The sequence below is a fragment of the Microcebus murinus genome, chromosome 6 (genome assembly GCF_040939455.1).
Source record: "Microcebus murinus isolate Inina chromosome 6, M.murinus_Inina_mat1.0, whole genome shotgun sequence".
Taxonomy (NCBI): Eukaryota; Metazoa; Chordata; class Mammalia; order Primates; family Cheirogaleidae; genus Microcebus; species Microcebus murinus.
The window spans coordinates 37,133,766-37,154,338 of record NC_134109.1 but is presented as its reverse complement, the minus strand read 5'-3'; the positions used below and the strand labels follow the sequence as shown (position 1 = coordinate 37,154,338).

The 20,573-nt window shown below is 36.4% G+C and overlaps 1 protein-coding gene across 1 annotated transcript in view; it reads right to left on the bottom strand.

Moving 5' to 3' along the window:
* KCNH5 (potassium voltage-gated channel subfamily H member 5) overlaps positions 1-20,573 on the bottom strand; it is a 264,962-nt gene that overhangs the window by 203,925 nt on the left and 40,464 nt on the right. The window contains exons 4-5 of the mRNA XM_012777657.2: positions 15,646-15,774; positions 4,718-4,833 (exon numbers count right to left, since the gene is read on the bottom strand). Coding sequence (XP_012633111.1) covers positions 4,718-4,833; positions 15,646-15,774 — 245 coding nt within the window. The remainder of the gene's footprint in view (positions 1-4,717; positions 4,834-15,645; positions 15,775-20,573) is intronic.

Below are 20,573 nucleotides of genomic sequence, written 5' to 3'. Positions count from 1 at the left end.
ATAGAAAAAAATTCAGTACAAGGTTATAATGACTTACTCTGACTAGGCTTAATTACCATAAGAGACAATGAGAAAAAGCAGATGACAAAGCAAGAGTAGAAGTTTGGGCACCCCTGAACAAAGGTAACAAACATAGGACTAATGCTGCCTTCTGGAACCTACAGCCTGGAAATTCTGAAAAAGAGTTGAAGGAGCAGATCAAAAACCTCTGCACCAGGCCATCAATGAAGCTAAAGACAACGAATGGGTTAAAGAGGTTGGTAAATCGGAATTTCTTAAATAATGTTTCCAACAGCTTCTCCCATCTTATGAAACCAATTATTCAGTGTCTCTAGGACTAATGCCTGGAAGGTAGGAGTCAAGAAGTTCAAATCATAAAATCATAAATGTATTAAACATTTGCATGTAGGAATAGATAAAAACAAAAATACTTGCTAGCATGCAACGCTGTGAATTATATGCCACAAAGCAAAACAAATACACTAGCATCTTTTGAAACTTGGGACAGGATTGTAAAGTTTCTCTCCTACATAGAAGTTATGTATCTAAAAACTAAGTATATAATATCTGTTATTACTATTTACAACATGAAAAATATCACTGGTATTCTCTTTAGTTATGTGTTAAAATTATTATTTTTATGCAGTGGATTATAAGAACTATTTTTAAAGATATTTTATGTATTTACCCACATTACCAGACATATTTTGTGCGCCAGACATATTTTTCCTATAAGGTCTTGGATTACTTAGCAGCAAATTATCCCATTAGAAATGTAAGCCTCATGTTGCAGGGACTATTATATACACAGAATTGTACATAATCATGGCTTTTCTTTCACCTTTCAACCACTGGCCTATCAGTTCCAATTTCACTGTATTAAACATGAAAATTTCCTTCCTATTCAATGTTAGTATTTTTCTATCTAGATCAGCACAGCCTATAGAACAAGCACAAAGAAATCAGACTTGAGAAATAAGAACAAACTCAGTGCCAAGGTACACTATCACCTTCATGGGTCTTAAGCCTGTCTGCCTTCCTGGACCCCACCCACCTATTAAAAAAGTAAATAAAAATTATATTTTATAACAGCATTTCTACAAAGATGAATATATTAATATCACACATTCAACTTTTGTTTTTAACTGAAAGTTCATTATTTTCTCCTGTTGTTAATGGAAACTGAAACATACCGTGAGCCCCTAAAAGTGTTGTAGGCCTTAGACACTGTGCCTAGTATGCTAAGGAATAGGTCCACCCTGCTGAATACCCTGGAATAATTAAGTCTTCTCCTCTAGAGATAGAATAGGGTTACTCCCAAGTTCTTTACTTCTTAAATCAGGCTACACATTAGAATCACCTGGTGATATTTTAAGACATACAATGTACTGGTACCTAGACCCCCCCCCCAGAATGATTAAATTGGTCTCCAGATCTCGAAGAATCCCTATTTTCAAAACCTCTCCAAGTGATTATAATGTGCAACCCAAAGTAAGATCCTTGTCTTATATTTCTTTAGACATTCAGGCCCCAAGTCTTCAGACAGTAACTTGCATCAAAAGTGCTCAATGAGGGAATGAATCAGAAGGAAGAAGAGGAGGAAGAAGATAGCAACAAAAACAAAAAAAGGTGCACAATTGTTTAGGCTTTGATCTTTCTCTTATGTAAAGCACTACTTTAATCTTAGCCCTCTCACTGGGCTCCTTTATACAGCAGTGAGTAACTAGTCTTCACTTTCATTGTTATTTCATTTGCACTTTCATAAGCAATAAGCCTTAGGAGGAGAGAGGATGAAATCACATTTTCTGATGTATTTTTGTACCAATACAGACGCATTCTTCCTCTCTGAAGATCTGAGAGCATTGATGCTAAGGAGGTCAGGCCCACTGACTGACGTGATGGCGGTGTGTGTATTTATCTCCACTCGGCATAAAAGCGAGCAAGCTGCGGGAAATCAGCAGGATGTCAATGCATGTGGAAAATTAATTAACTGCCTACATGAAGACCGGAATCTTTGAAACTGGGGATCAGGTCCAAATTTGAGGGATCAGCTCTAAATTTAGGGGATCCGGAATTGAGATCAAATTTATGTGTCTTGGAAAAAGTGAAAGAGCCTAAAATTCCTCAGCAACACCAGATACCTGAGTTGAGCAGATTATTAATATATGAGCCTTTGAGTACAAGTGGAAAAACAATATTCTTGTGCTTGGTGTTTCTTTTGGGTCTGTCTTTAGATCTAAGAGCACATACTGCAGGTATGCAGTATAAATCTTTTTGAAAACCTTCTTATTTCTGCATGCTCTCCGAAAGCAAGCCTAAGCCCTGATAGAAAGCAGTTTTGTATTGGAGTCAAGTTTATGAATTAGAGATGACTGATAACGAAACTAGCAATAATCGCAAAACAAAGCAAAAAAAAATCAGATGGGAAGAAACAGGAATACAAGTTTCATAAAAATAAAAATGATGAAATGTCAAGGCTAAAGAAATGTTTCCCTTGACAGAAGGAACAATCTTGAGTGATTTGGGTGCCTACGGTAGAGGATTTTCCTCTCTCTGGCCCCCTCCCTCTTGTTCTTACACTAGTGTGTAGCAGAGAGAAGAAAAACTCTGAATAAGGTGTAGTTAAGGCCCAAAAGGAATCATGACTATAAAAGTCAACAGTCACAGAAACAAGCTCCTACACTTCAGCTTGATTTGTGTGGACTTTAGAAATGGAAAATTCAAGGCAGAAGAGAAAGTAGCTCCAAAATCAAGTAGTACTTAATAAGCATTATTGAAAAAGGAAGTTGTATCTACTGGTCTACTTAAAATCTTAATGCTAGTTGCATATCATATGTTAAAATATGGTGATTATTGTTAGTTAATATTTAACAATGTTAATGTCTTATTTTGGTTTTTGAAAACATGCCTATACATGAAAGTATTAATCTTTCCCCAAGCTAACAGTGCTATTTAGAGCAGAAAACTATAACAAGTCCCTTTGATAGCTATGGGCTTAAGAAAAACTCCAGAGTTCTCCAAACTCAGGGAATGCACTTTATTCCCTAATCCTTTCCAAACCAGATTTAATATTTACAAGTAGTTATGAAAGTTACTCTGGTGTGCTTCAACTTACTTTTCTCCAGCAGAGCAAATTGATTGATGAACCTATGGATCTGATGTTATCTTTCTCTTTTTTGGTAAGTTATCTCAGAACATTTTTGTGAATCCCACCAAGTGCTCAGTACAATTTCGGAAGCTTAATTGGTTTTTTGGCATCTTTCATACTAGTAATACAAATGATGATTATAGAAGATAAAGCTTTTGGCTGCTTTAAAGTTCTGTCCTCATTCCTTTTCTCTTTGGCCTCAGGGTAACATTGTCTAGTCCTATGACTTCAACAGCCATATCTATGAAGGTGACACTGAAGTTTAAACTCAAACCCAAATATCCCTCCTCAGTGCCCGACCCATAAATCCCACCATCTTTTAGGTATCTTCACTAGGATTTCTGATCAGGCTCTTCAGACATAATATGTGCAAAACTGAACACATTATCATTGTCCCCAAACCTTCTCTTCCTCCTCTTTTATTTGCCATTTTAATAAGCAACAGCACTATCTACCAGTTGTATAAACCAAAAGCATAGAGTTGTCCTCATCCCATCTGTTTGTTTCACACTCTATTCTAATCTATCAACAAATGTGTTGACTCTAATCTTGATGTATCTGCAGTTTGCCCACCACTGCTCCCACTACCTTGCCTAAGGCTCTGGTGTTTCTAGATAAATTACTACGAGGACTTCTTGCCTGGTTTCCTTCCCTCCCGATTCTCTACAGAGCCACTAGTTCAAGCAAGGGTTCTTAATCATTTTGTGCCTTGGATCCCTTGGGCAATCTGGTAAAACCTGTGGACCTCTTCTTAGAATAATATTTCAAATTCATACAATAAAAACATAAGATTATAAAAAAAAACCCGATCAGGACCAACCTCCCTTTGAGAGGTTTTTCTAAGGCACAAATGTGATCATGTCAATCCCTGGCACATGAGACCCCAACCACCACCATCTCACTATATGCCATCTAACAGTTTCCTCCCCACCTGAATTCAACCATACTGAAGTCATACTCAAAGACACCACGCTATCTCATTTCTGAGCCTTTGCACACGCTGGCCCCCCAATAGGAATGACCTCCATCCCTTCTTTACCCACCTAACTCTTATGTTTTTTCTTCCAGGTTCACTCAGCCCAGGAATTACCTCATTCAAGTAGCCTTCCCTAAGGCCCCAGGTCTTGGCAAATGCTCCAGCATGGGTTCCCACTGCACCCTGTCATAGTATTTTCACATCCTATGATAAGTGTCTGCTGCTGACCGGGCCCATTTCTTATTCATCTTTACCTCTTTTGCAGAGTGCCAAGCACAGAGTAAACCCTCTAAAAGTAGTCTGATACATACAAAAATGAAGAAATGAATGAACTCTCCATCTCATTTGTTCAAAGGAAACCTCATACTCTGCAGAGATCACCTGGGATGTCACGAACTACGTTCTCACTTTACAAGTTGGAGAGAATAAAAATAAATCCTCGGGATCTCTATTAAATATATTTATACAAAGGAACAATAAATCATCAGCTAAGTATTTGTAAAATTATAGCCAGAAATATATATAATGAATCACTTTTGGAAAAAAAATACCACCACCACTCCCTTGGGAAGCGAAGTTAGTCTCACACTTACTTCAGCTAATCTTGAATGTTTGTGGACCACCTCTGTTTTATTCATTGGCGTGAGCTGCTGCAAAACACTTCGGCTATTTGTCAAAGCCCTTGTTAATCGAGCAAATTTTGTCCAACCTTAAAAATAAGGAAAGAAAGTCTCAGTTTTTCATACATAATGAAAAAGGAATACAACAGCTTGCTAATATTCAAAGGATCGTAGCAACCATATAATATCTAGAATGAACACAAGGTATCAACTTAAAGCATTTTCTCTCAATATAGACATCATCATATGTTTGAAGTGTGGCTATAAAATAATGAGCAATATTTATGTGTGAGCTTTTTGCTTTGCTCATGTCTTTTACACAGTCCCCACAGTCAAGGCAACTGGTTGTCCAAAAAATTCTGCACTACCCTTCACAGTGTGTGGGTTTGTTAATAGGAAACATCTGCCCAGCCAGAAATACATTACCCATCATTCTTTGCATCTAGGTGTGGCCCATGTCCCAGTTCTCACCAGTGGAATATAAGCAGAAGTGATGTGTGTCACTTCCATGCCTCAACTTAAGAAGCAAGTGTGAGTTCTCCATACTTTCTCCTTCCTTCTACCAGCTGGGTGGAAATGACAAGGTCCAAGGGTATAGCAAAGCCACCAAACCACTGTGTGGAAAAATGCCATATGCCGCCAGGATCACTTGCCTTGGACTGCTATATGAGCAAGAAATATGCTTCTATTATGTTAAGCCACTAAAAGTTGGGAGTTATTTGTCATAGCAACTAGTATTACCCTAATAAAAATAGCCCTACTATGTATTTTTTGTAGATGTACACACATAAGAGAATAAATACAAATGTCAATAAATCTCACATCATTCATATCACATATTTCCACCTTCCTTGAAACACAGCAAAATGTTATTTCTTGCCTGTTAAAAACTGCAGTGATATCTAAAAATTATTTTTGGAATATCTAGAATCTTAATAATGTTTTCTGAGGGAACAGTAACTTCTGGGAGAAGGAAATGTGAATTTAATGGGAAAGAAATTTCTTCTGGGGCCTCAAAGTGCCATTATTAAAATTGTTAATTTCAAGGAAATGTCAACGAGATATGAACAAATAGAACAAAAGTAATCACACTCTGATCCTTTCTCAATTATCCCTCCTCTAGGTATCTCAAAAGCTCTGCTACATTAAAGATTTTATTATAACTCTTTGATAATTTCTGCAGTATTACCTTTCACTAGAGTATTTACCAAACCACTCTTTAAAAGGAAAAACCCCCAATGGTCCAAAGGAATGACTCTCATAGCAATGACGGAAGACAAAAGATGAAGGAAGAAATCCTGGGCATACACCAGCCTACTGCTATTCATCAAAACATACAATGCAGGTGACACCATATTCTTTGGGTTAATTCTGATTTCATTTAAGCTTTGTATTGTCCCACCAACTCAGCTCCCTCTCTGTGTTCAATAATTGTATTAGAAAAGAAGTAAACTGGCATCCATTGATAGAAAGTCCTTTTTATTTCTTCTTCATTAGTGGACCTCATCCTAGTAACTAGAATAAAAAAAAAAAGTGAGGTTTTGGGAACTGTATGCAACCCTGAGGCTTACCCTGTGCAATGTGCTGGAGAAACAAAAGAGCACCAGACATGCCACCAACTCTCTAAAAACTCAACATCAATGTAAAACGCCAGCATGCAATCTCTATGACCACCTTAGACTTTTCTTCTGAGCTCCAGACCTGTGTGTCCAATTCACCACTGGCTACCTCTTACTAAGATGTTCTATAGGCGTCTATTAATAACACTTAACATGTCCAAAATTAATCTCATCATCAACTCCTTCTCTTATCCTCAACCCTGTATCATTCATGCATTACTGATTTGGGTAAAATGGCCCTGTGATAGTTCTAATTGCCCAAATCAGAAACTTGAAATTCATCATCCTCCTCTCACTAGTACCCCCCCACACACACACACACTCAATCACTTCTAAGCCTTAAAGGTTGTAACATATCAATAAATAGCCCTCAAATTGAGTCTCCTCTCTGCATCAGTATTGTGTCAGATAATATATCATCTTTCACATGAGGTAGGCGGCAGCATCCTAAAGACTGCATCCCACATTACTCGCAAAGTTCTTTCTAAAGCACAAATCCGACCGTGCCTTGCCCCTATTACAAACCTTTAACAGCAACCTGGAGGCCTCCAGGATAACACTGTATATAGGTTGTTTAGTTTCTTACCCCAAAGATTTGCTCTGTATCCATCTCCTACCACTTTCTTATGTATGCTCTGTATTCCAGCCTTATTCAAACCATTAGCAAGTGCAATGAAGAATAAATTCAAAACTAAAATTCAATCTACTAAGAATTCTTTGTACATCCTATGATGGTTCATGTTTTCATATTTTCATTTTATAATCATTCTGCCTGCCCTGAAATGTCTTTTCCCTCCCTCATCTGTCTGGCTATACTTACCGGTACCTGCAGACTCATCTAGAGCAGTACCACTTTCTGTAAGCTTCTTTGATCCACCCATAAAAGAGAGGTGCCCACCTCTGTACATTCCACCATGGGGTACGTACCTCACACAGCACTAACAACACTAATGCAATTATTGATTAACACATTAGTCACTCTATTTTTCGTCTCTCTATTCTCTGCACTTAGTATAGGGCCTGGCATAAAATAGGGCATAATGTAATAAAGATATAAATTTTATTTGTAAGTTTAAAAATCAGATTTAACTATAAACCCCATTTTGTTCCATCATCACTGGTTTTTGCTTTGGTTTTGCTTTGTCAGGTAAAAGTGGTAATGATATCTTCAGATGACAGTAACTATATTAGCCCACAATTATATTAACATTTTCCCTGGTGATAACTTCCTTATCTTATATCAATGGAATATTATAATTGTCTTGACTATTTCTAGAAACTTCCAAGTTGATCTTTTACTTACTGAAGGTTCATATTTCTAAAATAGGTAATGTACCCCTTCATACATCCCAGTTGGACTAAAAAATAAGCCCATTTTCATTCCTTGTGTGCAAAAAGGTTTACCCAGAAAATATTTTGAGAAAAATTAAAGGAGATACTGAAGGAATAAAATTAATAATGTGTGAAAGAATACAAAATGAACAAATGGCATGTGTTCTCCAATTTCATAGTATCATACAGGGAAGTAAACATGTGAGCAAGGAGAAATATGACAGTGAAAGCTTACTGTCACCCTCCGGTTTTCTATTTGAAGTGTCGTGAGCACATATTGCCATTTCTTAATGAAGAAACAATAATTCCTAATTTAAATACCAAACAGAAGTTTGTTCAAACGTTTGTATATTTGGGTATCTTATTTTATACATAAATTCAATATAATCAAGGAATATTTCATCCCTTTACTTTACCTTATTTTAATTTCCTAGAAGAAAAAAGTGTTAAAACAGCAAAAATAAAATACATGCATTTTTCTCTATGAGCAAAAACAGGACTATCATCAATTAAATAACAGAAAAAAAAACTGAATGAAAAATATAATATGAAGTTGTCATCCTAATAATGTTTTTTTTTTTTTTTTGAGACAGAGTCTCACTTTGTTGTCCAGGCTAGAGTGAGTGCCGTGGCGTCAGCCTAGCTCACAGCAACCTCAAACTCCTGGGCTTGAGTGATCCTTCTGCCTCAGCCTCCCGAGTAGCTGGGACTACAGGCATGCGCCACCATGCCCGGCTAATTTTTTAAATATATATCAGTTGGCCAATTAATTTCTTTCTATTTATAGTAGAGACGGGGTCTCGCTCTTGCTCAGGCTGGTTTTGAACTCCTGACCTTGAGCAATCCGCCCGCCTCGGCCTCCCAAGAGCTAGGTTTACAGGCGTGAGCCACAGCGCCCGGCCCCTAATAATGTTTTTAATCAGTATGTTCTATAAGACTACCCTTAAACATAGATGAAAAGGGAATTTACCACATGATATGACTTTTGGGTGCCATATCTTATTCTTTCTAACCCTGGCTGTCTAATACCATGCTGGCACATAATGGGAAATATATCTGTTTTTCTTAAAAGAATGAGTGAATGAATGAATGAGGAAATGAGTCAAAAAGTTAAACAGGAATTAACACAGCATCTGCATTATATGCAAATTTTAAAAATTAAAATATAAAGAAGGAAGTACACTCAGCTCATAGCAGGTGTTAACATAATACACAACATCAAAGAAGGCTTTAGGCTGGAGAAGGTGGGAAAGGTGTGTTGAGGGGGTTGGAGAGGGAGCCCTGGAAACACTGAGAACTATAATTCTGCCTTCAGAAAGAGAACCGGGAACTGACTCAGACATACTAGAACAGAGAGATTTAGGAGAAAAGACTTGGAAAGGATTCTTTCTTACTAGAGAAATCAAAGCCAAAGGCAGGTGTAAAATTGAGACATCATTTATGAGTTTTGCAATTAAAATGTCCTAAAAGATGGAGAACCATTTGCAAAGCCAAGGACTATTTTATTTCACATTTAAATCAAAGGGAGCACTCAAAGATGAGCTCCCTGAGCTGCTCAGGAATCCTTTTATCTGTTTCTGGTCAGGGCTTTCTTGCAGTCCCTCATTCCAAACAGCATTTTTCTCAAGACACGTATACTAACCCTGCTCCCCTTACTCTCAGCACATAACCCTGCCAAATTCTTTGCTGAACAAAAACAGACACCATAAGAAACACAACGGCCTTCAACTTCCCTTCTCTCCCCTCCACCTCCAGACTGAACCACTATGGCTCCTGGTTCTTCCCTGCACGTCTGTCTTCACAGAGAATTAAGTATTTGTTCTTTCCTGATCACGCATATATTCCACTCATGCCCACGGAAGAAGTTTCTAGATTTTCCCTATCACTAATAATGCCACACCGAATTTCCGTATACTAATCCCTTTGTGCTCTTGAACACATCTGGAAGAATTGCCTGCGTTATTAGCTGAATTTGTTCATTTGATCTCTCATCCACTTTTACTGTACAGACTTTGAAAAAGTTTTGAAAAAGTTGAGCAGCCACACTGTCTAGGTCAGAGAAAAAAGATGCATCAGCAGTTCTCACTTTTCCCAGTGATACATTTACTGATCTCACCTTTACAGAGACCTAACTGGTGTTAGGTGATTATTCAGCAAAGTTCGCTGATGTTACTCAGATGTGGTCGATATAGGGTAATGTGAACAGACAGCTGAATATGAAGAGCCTAATCCTTGCTCTGTAAGTTGTTCGTGGCATTATGAGAACATTTGTTCTCCTAAAAGCTCAAGATGCCAACTCCTTCTTAATAAAACATTAGTTTAGCTCTATTGGGTTGCAATTAACCTCTTTGTCATGGACTGCTTAATCTTAAAAATAAAAGGAAGTCACAGAGGCAGTTAAATCAATCTACTAGGCTGCAACACAAGATTCTAATCTATAAGAAAAAAGCTTAGGTAAACAATTATACTCTTGGTCAAAGAGACTACATGGTATAATTACTCATATTTCATCTGTTGTTTCCTCTCTAAAGAAAACCATTTGCTTCTACAAGGAGAAAGTTGATATTTTGACTGTTATTTTTTATTCTGCAGGAGTTTTTTTGTCTCAATTATTGGCAAGAAGGTTCCATAACTATTTGGCACAGGATATTTCACACTGTAATTATCTTGGCAGTTTTGGAGTCTGTTTGAAAATACTGTACAATATAAATGGGCAGAAATTTGGGCCATCTATTTTAGAACACATACGGATAATCAACAAGATGGATTTCTTGGCTGTAATTTTTCCCCTTTGTATTATTATAAATAAGGTACCAGGTAGCATTGACGGGGACCAATTATCTGAACAAGTAATTCCAAGACCTCAATACCAGGAGCAAAAGATAACAAAAAAAAATAATTTTACCCCCTTAAATTATTATCAGTAAGTTTCTTGGTTCAAGACAGTATAATTCTGTCAGAATGAGAGCATTATCAACCTGTGATTAGTTTCTGTAGGGAGAAAAAAGAGCCAGGGATTAAAGTGGTTAAACCCCAACGATAAGCTCCCACTAGAAAAGATGAGGCAGCATGGTGCAATAGACAGAAATTGGGATTTGAAATCAGAAATTGAGAATCAGGATCTTCAACAGTAAAATGGAGATAATAATACTAATTTTCATAATTATAGAATTGAGAAACAATGAATGTAAAGTTCTTGGCATATACTAACTACTCCATCAAAACTGGTTTCCCTCCCCTTCAATGGTTTTTGCTACCATCCACCATGGTATAATTCAAAGGTATTGTTGACATCACCCAGTGTCATTCAGTTTAAAAGCAAAAAGTCAATTCAGAGTAAAATGTTGGTGATCACAGGATCCATCCTAAGGAAGAGTTGCACTCAAATTAGTTGGCTGACATCACATGTTAACAGTTACCATCCCAGATATGATTCAGAAATAAACTTCAGAATTAGTCCCTTTATTCAAGTCTTTCAACCATATGTCTAAATTTCTTGCCAAAATACCTATAAAGGAAAAAGAAATTGGTATCAAATCCAGCCAATTTTGGCAAATTCTCCAAAGAGTTGAACCCTTTCTCCAATCACTGGCGCCTCCTGATGTTAAGAAAGTAAAAATTCCTTGCTCCAGAATTACCTTCTGGTTTTGCACTATGTAGATTCTCTTGTCTGTTCTGAATGTTAAAACACTATTTTCTATATGCTAACAGAACTTTTATCACCTAAGTATTTCTCCAAAATTTTGCAGGTGCCCTCAACCTACTCCCTTGCAATCATCCTCAACTCCCTGGCACTTGAATTCCCTGATTCTTCTCATCTTACTCAACTGACAAAATTCTAACTCTGGATAAACCCAGTCTTTCACCTACTTCTGCGTCTACACCTTTGACTAAACACAGGTGGACAACAAAGACTCATGCTCATAGATACTAGTGAGATTCATGACCACTGGCCTCAAGCAGACATTCGTGCTGCCCTTTCCCTCGTCCAATCACTATTCCACACTCTTAGGTAACCAGTTCATACCTACTCCACTCTCCTCTCACCTTCAACACCTCCTCACATCCTGCATCAACCTTACTCTCTATTGATAACCATGTTTCCTGTTTTATTGAGAAAATAGGAGCAATCAAGAAAGCTTCACTATGTATTTGTTTGTCTGTCTACCCAGGGGAAAATGAGAAAAGGGACTTTGTATCTCCAGGACCTAGTATAGTACCACCAATTGGCATTTTTGGTTGGAAAAATAAGTAGATAAATGTAAGAAAAGAATAAAATATTCCTATGAGAGTCCTGAAAAGACTCCTGTTAAGTAACTCTAGCACCCAAGGCTGAATCAAAAGCTAGTCTACTGTCTTCAAGTTCAATGCTCTAAACCCAAATCATTTTGATACTGTGGAATCTCATCTGTTATTTCCCAAAAAAGTTCCATGGTTCCTTTAATTTGACTTAAAAACTTGAAATATATATCCCTGTGCCAATGTTTTAAAACATACTTTCCTATACTGCTAGCTTCATAGAGAGAGTAGGATGATGACTTGATGGCATAAATATTTTATTTCTATTGAATTTTTCATATTAAATTTATAGCTCATATGAATAATAGAAAGTAGCTCATATACACCATTCATAGTTACATTATGCATACTTTTTCAGTAATCTGTTATGTATTTGGAAAATGTGGGGGAGTCTCAAAATAAGTCTTTTTTAAAATAAGTTCTACAAATTCTGGCACTGGAAAGAGAGATTTTTCTCTAATGCTTTTCAGAGTGGGGTTTGATTTCTCCTATAAATTCTAATTTACATGTCTATCAAACCCAAAGTTCAAAACTCAAGCGGTCTGAGTTGTCTGGAGCTTATTCAAATATCATTTTGTTTAAATGAATTATTCATTTAAATGAGACTGTGCTTTACAAAGGACTGTGATTCTGATGTGGGGATGCAGATGAATGAAGAGACATTAACTCAGAAATAAAAGTCCGCCCTTTTATATCTGAACCCTTTCCCCAACTTCATCTTAAAATGCTGCCAACTTTCAGTTTCCATAAATAGATACATAGTTACCGACACCACCATTAAGGTTCAGCAGGTCAAAACTATGAGAAAGTACTGTACTTTTGTTGGCCAACTTAAGCTGTGCCATGAAGTCACTTAAAGTAAATGAAAGAAAACAGTACTCATCTACTACATGTACAAATACAAATTATATATATATATATATATATATTATTTTTGAGAAGAAAAGACTGTGATAGAAAAGCTTTTTACTCAGTCTGATTGTCAACATTGTGTGGAGGCAAGAAAAATTCATTTCAAGAATATGTTAGATTACAAATCATATGCAAATCATTTATCTTTTATTCAAAATGCCACTTTACGATATAGTCCACTGTTAGCTATAGGGGTATTTTTTTAATAGATGTTCCTTATCAAACTGAAGACGTTCCCTTCTATTCCTACTTTGCTGAGAGTTTTTATTATGAATGGGTGCTGGATTTCACCAAGTTCTTTTTCAATGCCAACTGATATAATAATGGTTTTTCTTCATTAGCTTCTTGATATGGTGGATTACAGCAATCGGTTTTTGAATACTAAACCAGCCTTGCATATGTGGGATAAATCCCACTTGGTTGTCATGTGTAATTCTTTTCAGACATTGTTGGATTCAATTTTTGTTGAGGAGTTTTACATCTATATCCATGAAAAATATTGGTCTATATTTTTCCTTTTTTATAGCTTTTTCTGGTTTTGGTATAAGGGCAGTGCTGGCTTCAAAGAATGAGTTAGGAGAGTTCCCTCTTCTTCTATTTTCTGGAAAAGACTTGGAGAACTGGTATTATTTCTTCCCTAAACATTTGGTAGAATTTACCAATGAAACCATTTGCACCTGGTGTTTTCTTGGTTTGGAAAGATTATTATTGGTTAATTTTATAAAAAAATAGATGTAGGGCAATTGAGGTTACGTATTTCTCCTTTTGTGAGTTTTGGTAGTTTGAGTCTTTGAAGAAATTGGTCCATTTCATCCAAGTTATCAATGGTGGCTACTATAGAGTTCTTCATAGTGGCCCATTACTATGCTTTAATGTCCATAGGATGAGTAGTGATGGCCTTTCTTTCATTTCTGATATTGGTAATTTGTATCTTCTCCTTTTGTTCTTGGTGAGCCTGGGTAGAGGATTATTAACTTGGATAATCTTTTCAAAGAACCAGCTTGGGTTTGATGATTTTCTCTAATGTTGTCCTATTTTCTATTTCATTGATTTCTGCTCCGAGGTTTGTTATTTCTTGTCTTCAGTTTGCTTTGCTTTGCTTTGCTTTAAATTGTACTTTTTTGACTAGTTTCCTAAGGTAGAATCTTAGGTTATTGATTTTATATTTCTTCTTTTCTAATATACACATTTAATGTTACATATTTCCTTCTAAGCACTGCTTTTGCTGCTTCTCACAAATTTTATATATTGTATTTAATTTTTATTTGGTTTGGAATATTTTTCTAACTTATCTTAATGCTTCATCTTTGACCTGTGGGTTATTTTTGAAAGTGTTATTTAATTTTTAATTATTTGAGGATTTTCAAAATATCTTTCTGTTAGTGATTTCTAGTTTAATTCCATTGTGGTCTGAAAACATACTTTTTAGAATTTCTATTATTTTAAACTATTAAAGTATGTTTTATGTAGTCTATCTTATGAGTGCTTCACTCCATGTGAGGTTGAAAAGAATATGTATTCTTCAGCTGTTGAATGGAGCACTATGAATTTAAAAACAAATGAGCATTAAATCTAAATAGTATTAGAAGACTATTCTATTTTTTTAAAATAGCATTTATACCTATTTTAAATTTCCCAGGCACTGTGTCCATGTGTCTAGCAGAGGAACAGATAGTATGGGTCCAAAATTGAATACTTTATTCAATCTTCCAGGTAAAAAATGCCCTACATTATACTTTGACTGGTTTGCACATTGTAAAATTTCTTCTCTTGCAATTTGATGTTAACCATAAACTGAGCAGATATAGTATTATATATATATATGAATTCATATGCAAAGAATAAACCTAATGTGATTTTTTCCATAATTATAATTACAGTTGAAAAGATTAAAGCTTCTATGCCAGTTTTTTAAAAAGAAGTATGAAAAGGCAATGTTTGCCAAGTTCAAAAAGGAAGACATTTCATTTTTAGTTTCCTAAGAGATTTAAAATAACATTTCATAAAAACTAAGGGTATTTGAAATTCTTCATTTATATGACACCAATTTCTAATTTAAACATAATTAGAGAGAATAAATGGGGAATAAATTACATAGAAAAAGAGGTGAAAGCACATGCCACTAATTACTGGTTCCTATAGCAGCCTCTCTAAACATTATAGTCAATAAGACTCTAGTCAGGAGGTTTGCATTTTCCAGCCACTCTCTTGATGACAAAATTATTCTTTACATAACCTAACAACATCTACCCAATAGAATATAAAACTGAATAAATAAAAGCTGAAAAGCAAGCTGTCAACTAATAAAACTTTAATCAATTCCACAAAATTCAACTAATCAACTGAGCTTTAGTCTGACTTCCAAACCATTCTATAAGTTGTTATATTATTTTGGTTCTAAAGCTCACCATGGTACAGAGTATTGAAACTTTGATTATATTGATTCTAAATTAACAATGCTCTATAAAATTCCTTCCTTATGTCTTATCTCAATTCCTTCTATTATAATTTAAATTAACCAACCATTATTTCAACTTTGGAGAGCCATGCTATTTCTGTTCAAATGATATGGTTGAATAAAGCTGATTCTGGGCAGTTACTAGTATGAACATGAAGCAAAAAAAGCACCACAAAGTAGAATTCTGTTTTCTGGTTTAACCAATGGAATTTGCTAAAATAATAAGAGGGTCTGTTAGTGACACCCTAATTCTTAATTATAGTAATTCTTCTGAAAATTACCTTTTGTTGAATCATCCTCTATTGGCTGTTTGAACAATGTAATATCCTTGAAAGTGCACAGGAACAAGACCACTTTTTCATGTTCATTTCTTATTGGTGCAATTTGCATGTAGAACCAAACAGGAGTTCCTGTAACAGAAGGAAAGAGGGAGAGAAAAAGGACAATAGGGTGTGTCATGGCCACAGCAATGGTTTGGTCTCCTGCCTTCTCTCTTCCTTCAGCTGCCACCTGCTATGCCACGAATCAGCACCAAAACAATATCTTAATAGCTATGAAGAATTTTAAAACCTTTATTCTTGTATCAACTACCAGTTGTTCAAATTTAATAATCATAATTTTCAGCCCAAAATATCAAAATTCTAAAGTAAGCCACAGGGTGTCATTACAGAATGAAGGAACACAAAAAGGCAGTCTTGCTACTTAAATAATGCCAGCAACACCTATAGGTCTGGGTCCCTAACCCACTGCTGCTCTCCCCAACTTCCTTTGATAGTCACAACTAGTGTGAGCACTGCTACATGCTTCACTCTTCTTGTCACTTTGACAAGTGTTTCCAATTAACTGCAACAGCAATGGCTGATGCTCTGATAAGTATTCCTCTTGAAGGAACATCCAAAATGCTGTTTTTGCCCCAAGGCTTTTTCATTGGTCAGACAGATGTACATGATTGCTCTGTGGCTTTGACTGCGTGTCCACATCAGACAGAGAGGGTATCGGCAACACTCGATGTCTATGCACACAGAGCTCAACATGAAACTTTTAAGGCAACCTTAAAAAATAAAATTAAAAAAAAGACACACGTTGGGACTTTTTGATAAAATTTGTACCCCCATAATATGCTGAAATTTTAAAAAATTGAAAAAAAAAAAAGACATGTCCTCAACCCTTGAGAACTACAGGTGTCTTCACGAGCCACTGCTTCCTACCTCTCCCACTCAAAGCATGAAGCTGGACTCTGTCACCATGTTCTTCAAAGGAAGGCTACCATAGACTCTAGGGAACAAATCATAGGCATTCAAGGCTTATGATTTGGACAAATCAGGAACTGGTATATGCCAAATAATGAAGACGTGAAGGCACAAGAAATACCTTTGAAGGAGTAATTATCCACTAAGTGATAAAACACTGAAGAAATGTTACATTCGAATCAAAAAGACACATTTTCCATCATATTTTATCCAAGCCACAGTGCAACAAAGCCCCTCCAAATATTCTACCTTAAGACAGAAAGATTTTTAGAAGGTTTAGAATCTGAGGAGTGAAATGTACAGTTATTACTAGTCTGTCAATGAGAGGTGATAGCCTCTTAATGGTTTCCAATGAAAACCAAATAAGAAGCAACCCCATACCTGTGGCCAAAAATATTCGCCTAATGTTACCATCAAGGGGAATATGCCATTTAGACAAGATGAGGTGACTTAACTACCAGGCTCAAAAAGTCAGAGAAGAGGAGATGTCTATGGAAATACTTAATTCTGACAACCAGGGTTTTGGGCAACCTCAGGGGGCCTGTGGAAGGACATAGCCCTTTCTAAAATGATTGCAGGATGAGACAGGGACTTCAAAACTAATCACATCATCTCCCAGAGAGGCTTGTGTTTTGGTTTCTGTTTTCTTATTTCACACAGCGTGTCCAGGAACTGTGAGTGATGTGCAGTTTTACAAATCACCAGACCGAGACGTTAGCAGATACATAGCCTATGGCTGTTCCAACACAGTGACCTTGAGGCAGAGGGGGTATAAACAAGGAGAAAAGGGCATTAAAAATAAGTCGTTTTCCAAACTCTGTTAGAAATCTCAACAGAAGGAGACGATGTTACATGTCATGCCTTCCTGCAAAACAGCAACTTTTCAAATTCTGGCATGGAGTCAGAGCTGTCTTTAAAGCTGCTTTAGATATCGAGGTAGATTTTTTTCAACTTTTCAAGCCACAGGCTCAGACTTCCCAAGTAGGCTGAGGATCTGCCAAGTAGCTGGTGAAATAGTCTTTATATTCTGGATTGGGGGTTCAGGGGGCCAGGGATGGTTAGGCAGAGAAGACTGTTGCCGCTGGAAACCCAGAGCATTGATTACTTGGAGTAGACCTGGCTGTCAGAGTTCTGCTCCCGTGTACTCAGAACCATTTTAAAATCATCATCCCACAGTAAAATCAGCCCCATGCCAAGCACTGGAATACTGGACCTAAAGAACAGAGGCTGCAAATTGAAATATTTTAATTGTGACACATACTAAATCAGACATCTCAATTCCCCCATTTGCAAAATGGCGTTTAACCTAATTACTTAATGGATGTGCTGGGAGGATTGGCATTCAGGCATCCCCAAAACCGTTTTCTATATACATGTGAATTTTTCTATCAAACATTTTTTAAAAGTTCATAAGAATATACATTTGTAGTTGATGCTCATAGCTTTCAGCCAACTACTTACTATTTAATGCATTAATATATTATAATACATAGATAATACCTATCCTTATGATTAAAGCAAAAAATAAAAACAAAACCCAATGCTCATAATACACAGAAAGGAGACACAAGTTTTAATCTACAGTACCATAAGGTATATAAAATATATAAACCACTCTGGAAGGAAGCCTTCAGAAATGTAAAATTCAAGTAATTACTAACATGATTTAAAGTACATAAACGAAACAGAAACTCCAGTAAGGTATTTTTGAGAAACTCAGAAATATGGACTTGCCTTTGATGATTTAAAAGCAGGCACAAATGGAAAAGCAATATGCCAGACTTCAAACTTTACTATAAAGCTGTAGTAATTAAACCAGTTTGGTATTGGCACAAAAATAGGAATATTGACCAGTGGAACAGAACTGAGACCCCTGATATAAAACCATCCTCATATAGCTATCTAATCTTCAACAAAGCAGACAAAAACATTCACTGGAGAAAAGAATCCTTATTCAATAAATGGTGCTGGGAAAACTGGATAGCCACCTGTAGAAGGCTAAAACAGGATCCACACCTTTCACCTCTCACAAAATCAACTCACGCTGGGTAATAGACTTAAACCTAAGGTATGAAACTATTAGAATTCTAGAGGAAAACATTGGAAACACTCTCCTAGACATTGGCCTAGGCAAAGAATTTATGAAGAAGTCCCCAAAGGCAATCACAGCAGCAACAAAAATAAATAAACGGGACCTGATCAAACTAAAAAGCTTCTGCACAGCCAAAGAAACAGTCATAAGAGCAAACAGACAACCTACAGAATGGGAGAAAATTTTCGCATCCTACACATCTGATAATAGGCTGATAACTAGGATCTACTTAGAACTCACGAAAATCAGCAAGAAAAAAATCAAACAACCCTATCAAAAAGTGGGCAAAAGACATGAACAGAAACTTTTCTAAAGAAGACAGAATAATGGCTAACAAATATATGAAAAAATGCTCGACATCTCTAATCATCAGGGAAACGCAAATCAAAACCACAGTGAGATATCACTTATCTCCAGTAAGAATGGTCTTTATCAAAAAGTCCCCAAACAATAAATGTTGGTGTGAATGCAGAGAAAGAGGAACACTCCTACACTGCTGGTGGGACTGCAAACTAGTTCAACCTCTGTGGAAAACAATATGGAGATACCGTAAAGTGATACAAGTAGATCTACCATTTGATCCAGCAATCCCACTACTGGGCATCTACCCAAAAGAACAAAGGACAATCAACAATAAAGACAACCTACACTCGAATGTTTATAGCAGCACAATTCACAATTGCAAAGCTGTAGAAACAACTCAAGTTACCATCAATACATGAGTGGATTAACAAAATGTGGTATGTATACCATGGAGTACTATTCAGCTCTAAGAAACAATGGTGATATAGCACCTCTTATATATTCCTGGATAGAGCTGGAACCCATACTACTAAGTGAAGTATCCCAAGAATGGAAAAACAAGCACCACATATACTCACTAGCAAATTGGTATTAACTGAGCAGCACTTAAGTGGACACACAGGAATTACATTTATTGGGTATTGGGCAGGTGGGAGGGGGGAGGAAGGAACAGGCATATACATATATAATGAGTGAGATGTGCACCGTCTGGCGGATGGTCACGCTTGAAGCTCAGACTTGGGGAGGCGGGACAAGGGCATTAAACATAACATTAAAATTTGCACCCCCATAATATGCTGAAATAAAAAATAAAATAAAATAAAAGCAAGCACAGGTTTGTTTATTCTGCTTAAATGTCAGAATGAATGACCTTAGTACTATGAGTAATAAGGAATATTCTTACATTATTTGCTAAACTCGGGGCACATAGCTAAGTCATTCAAACAATAGCAAATCTATTTGAAAATGAAGGAGTCATTGGTATGTGGGTCTCCTACCAATTATCAATATGTATTTGGACCTGGTCAAAAAGACCCAGAAAGCATCTACAGCCTGCCTTTTCTCTTGTAGAGGACAGAGATTGGATTGTTTTCTTAGTGACAAGCCAATTGACATTTAGCTATGACTTCAAACAGAAATATCTCTTTGGCCTTGATACTAAAATGAAAGGTAAGATGATAAGACATTCCTTATGTAAAACTACTAAAGACAAATGTTCCCATTATCATGCACACTACTCCGAAGCAATGCCTTTGTCGCTCAAAACAAAGCTATCACTTTGTTAATCTATTAATAAAAATAGAAATTTAATTTTAATTCCAAATATTCCATAGATAACAAATGCATGAGGAAAATGGAGAGGATATATTACGCTCCACAAATCCAACAGGCACTGAACATAGAACAAATGTTTCCTGCTGATGCTAAAAAGTTTCCCAAACTTGGAAGAATTTAGTAACCATCAATTGCCATTGAAGATAACAGTGGACTTTGCTACCATTTGCCATTAACACTAAATAAGTTGACCCACCTTATGAAGTGACTGTTCAAAAAAGAAAGAAAA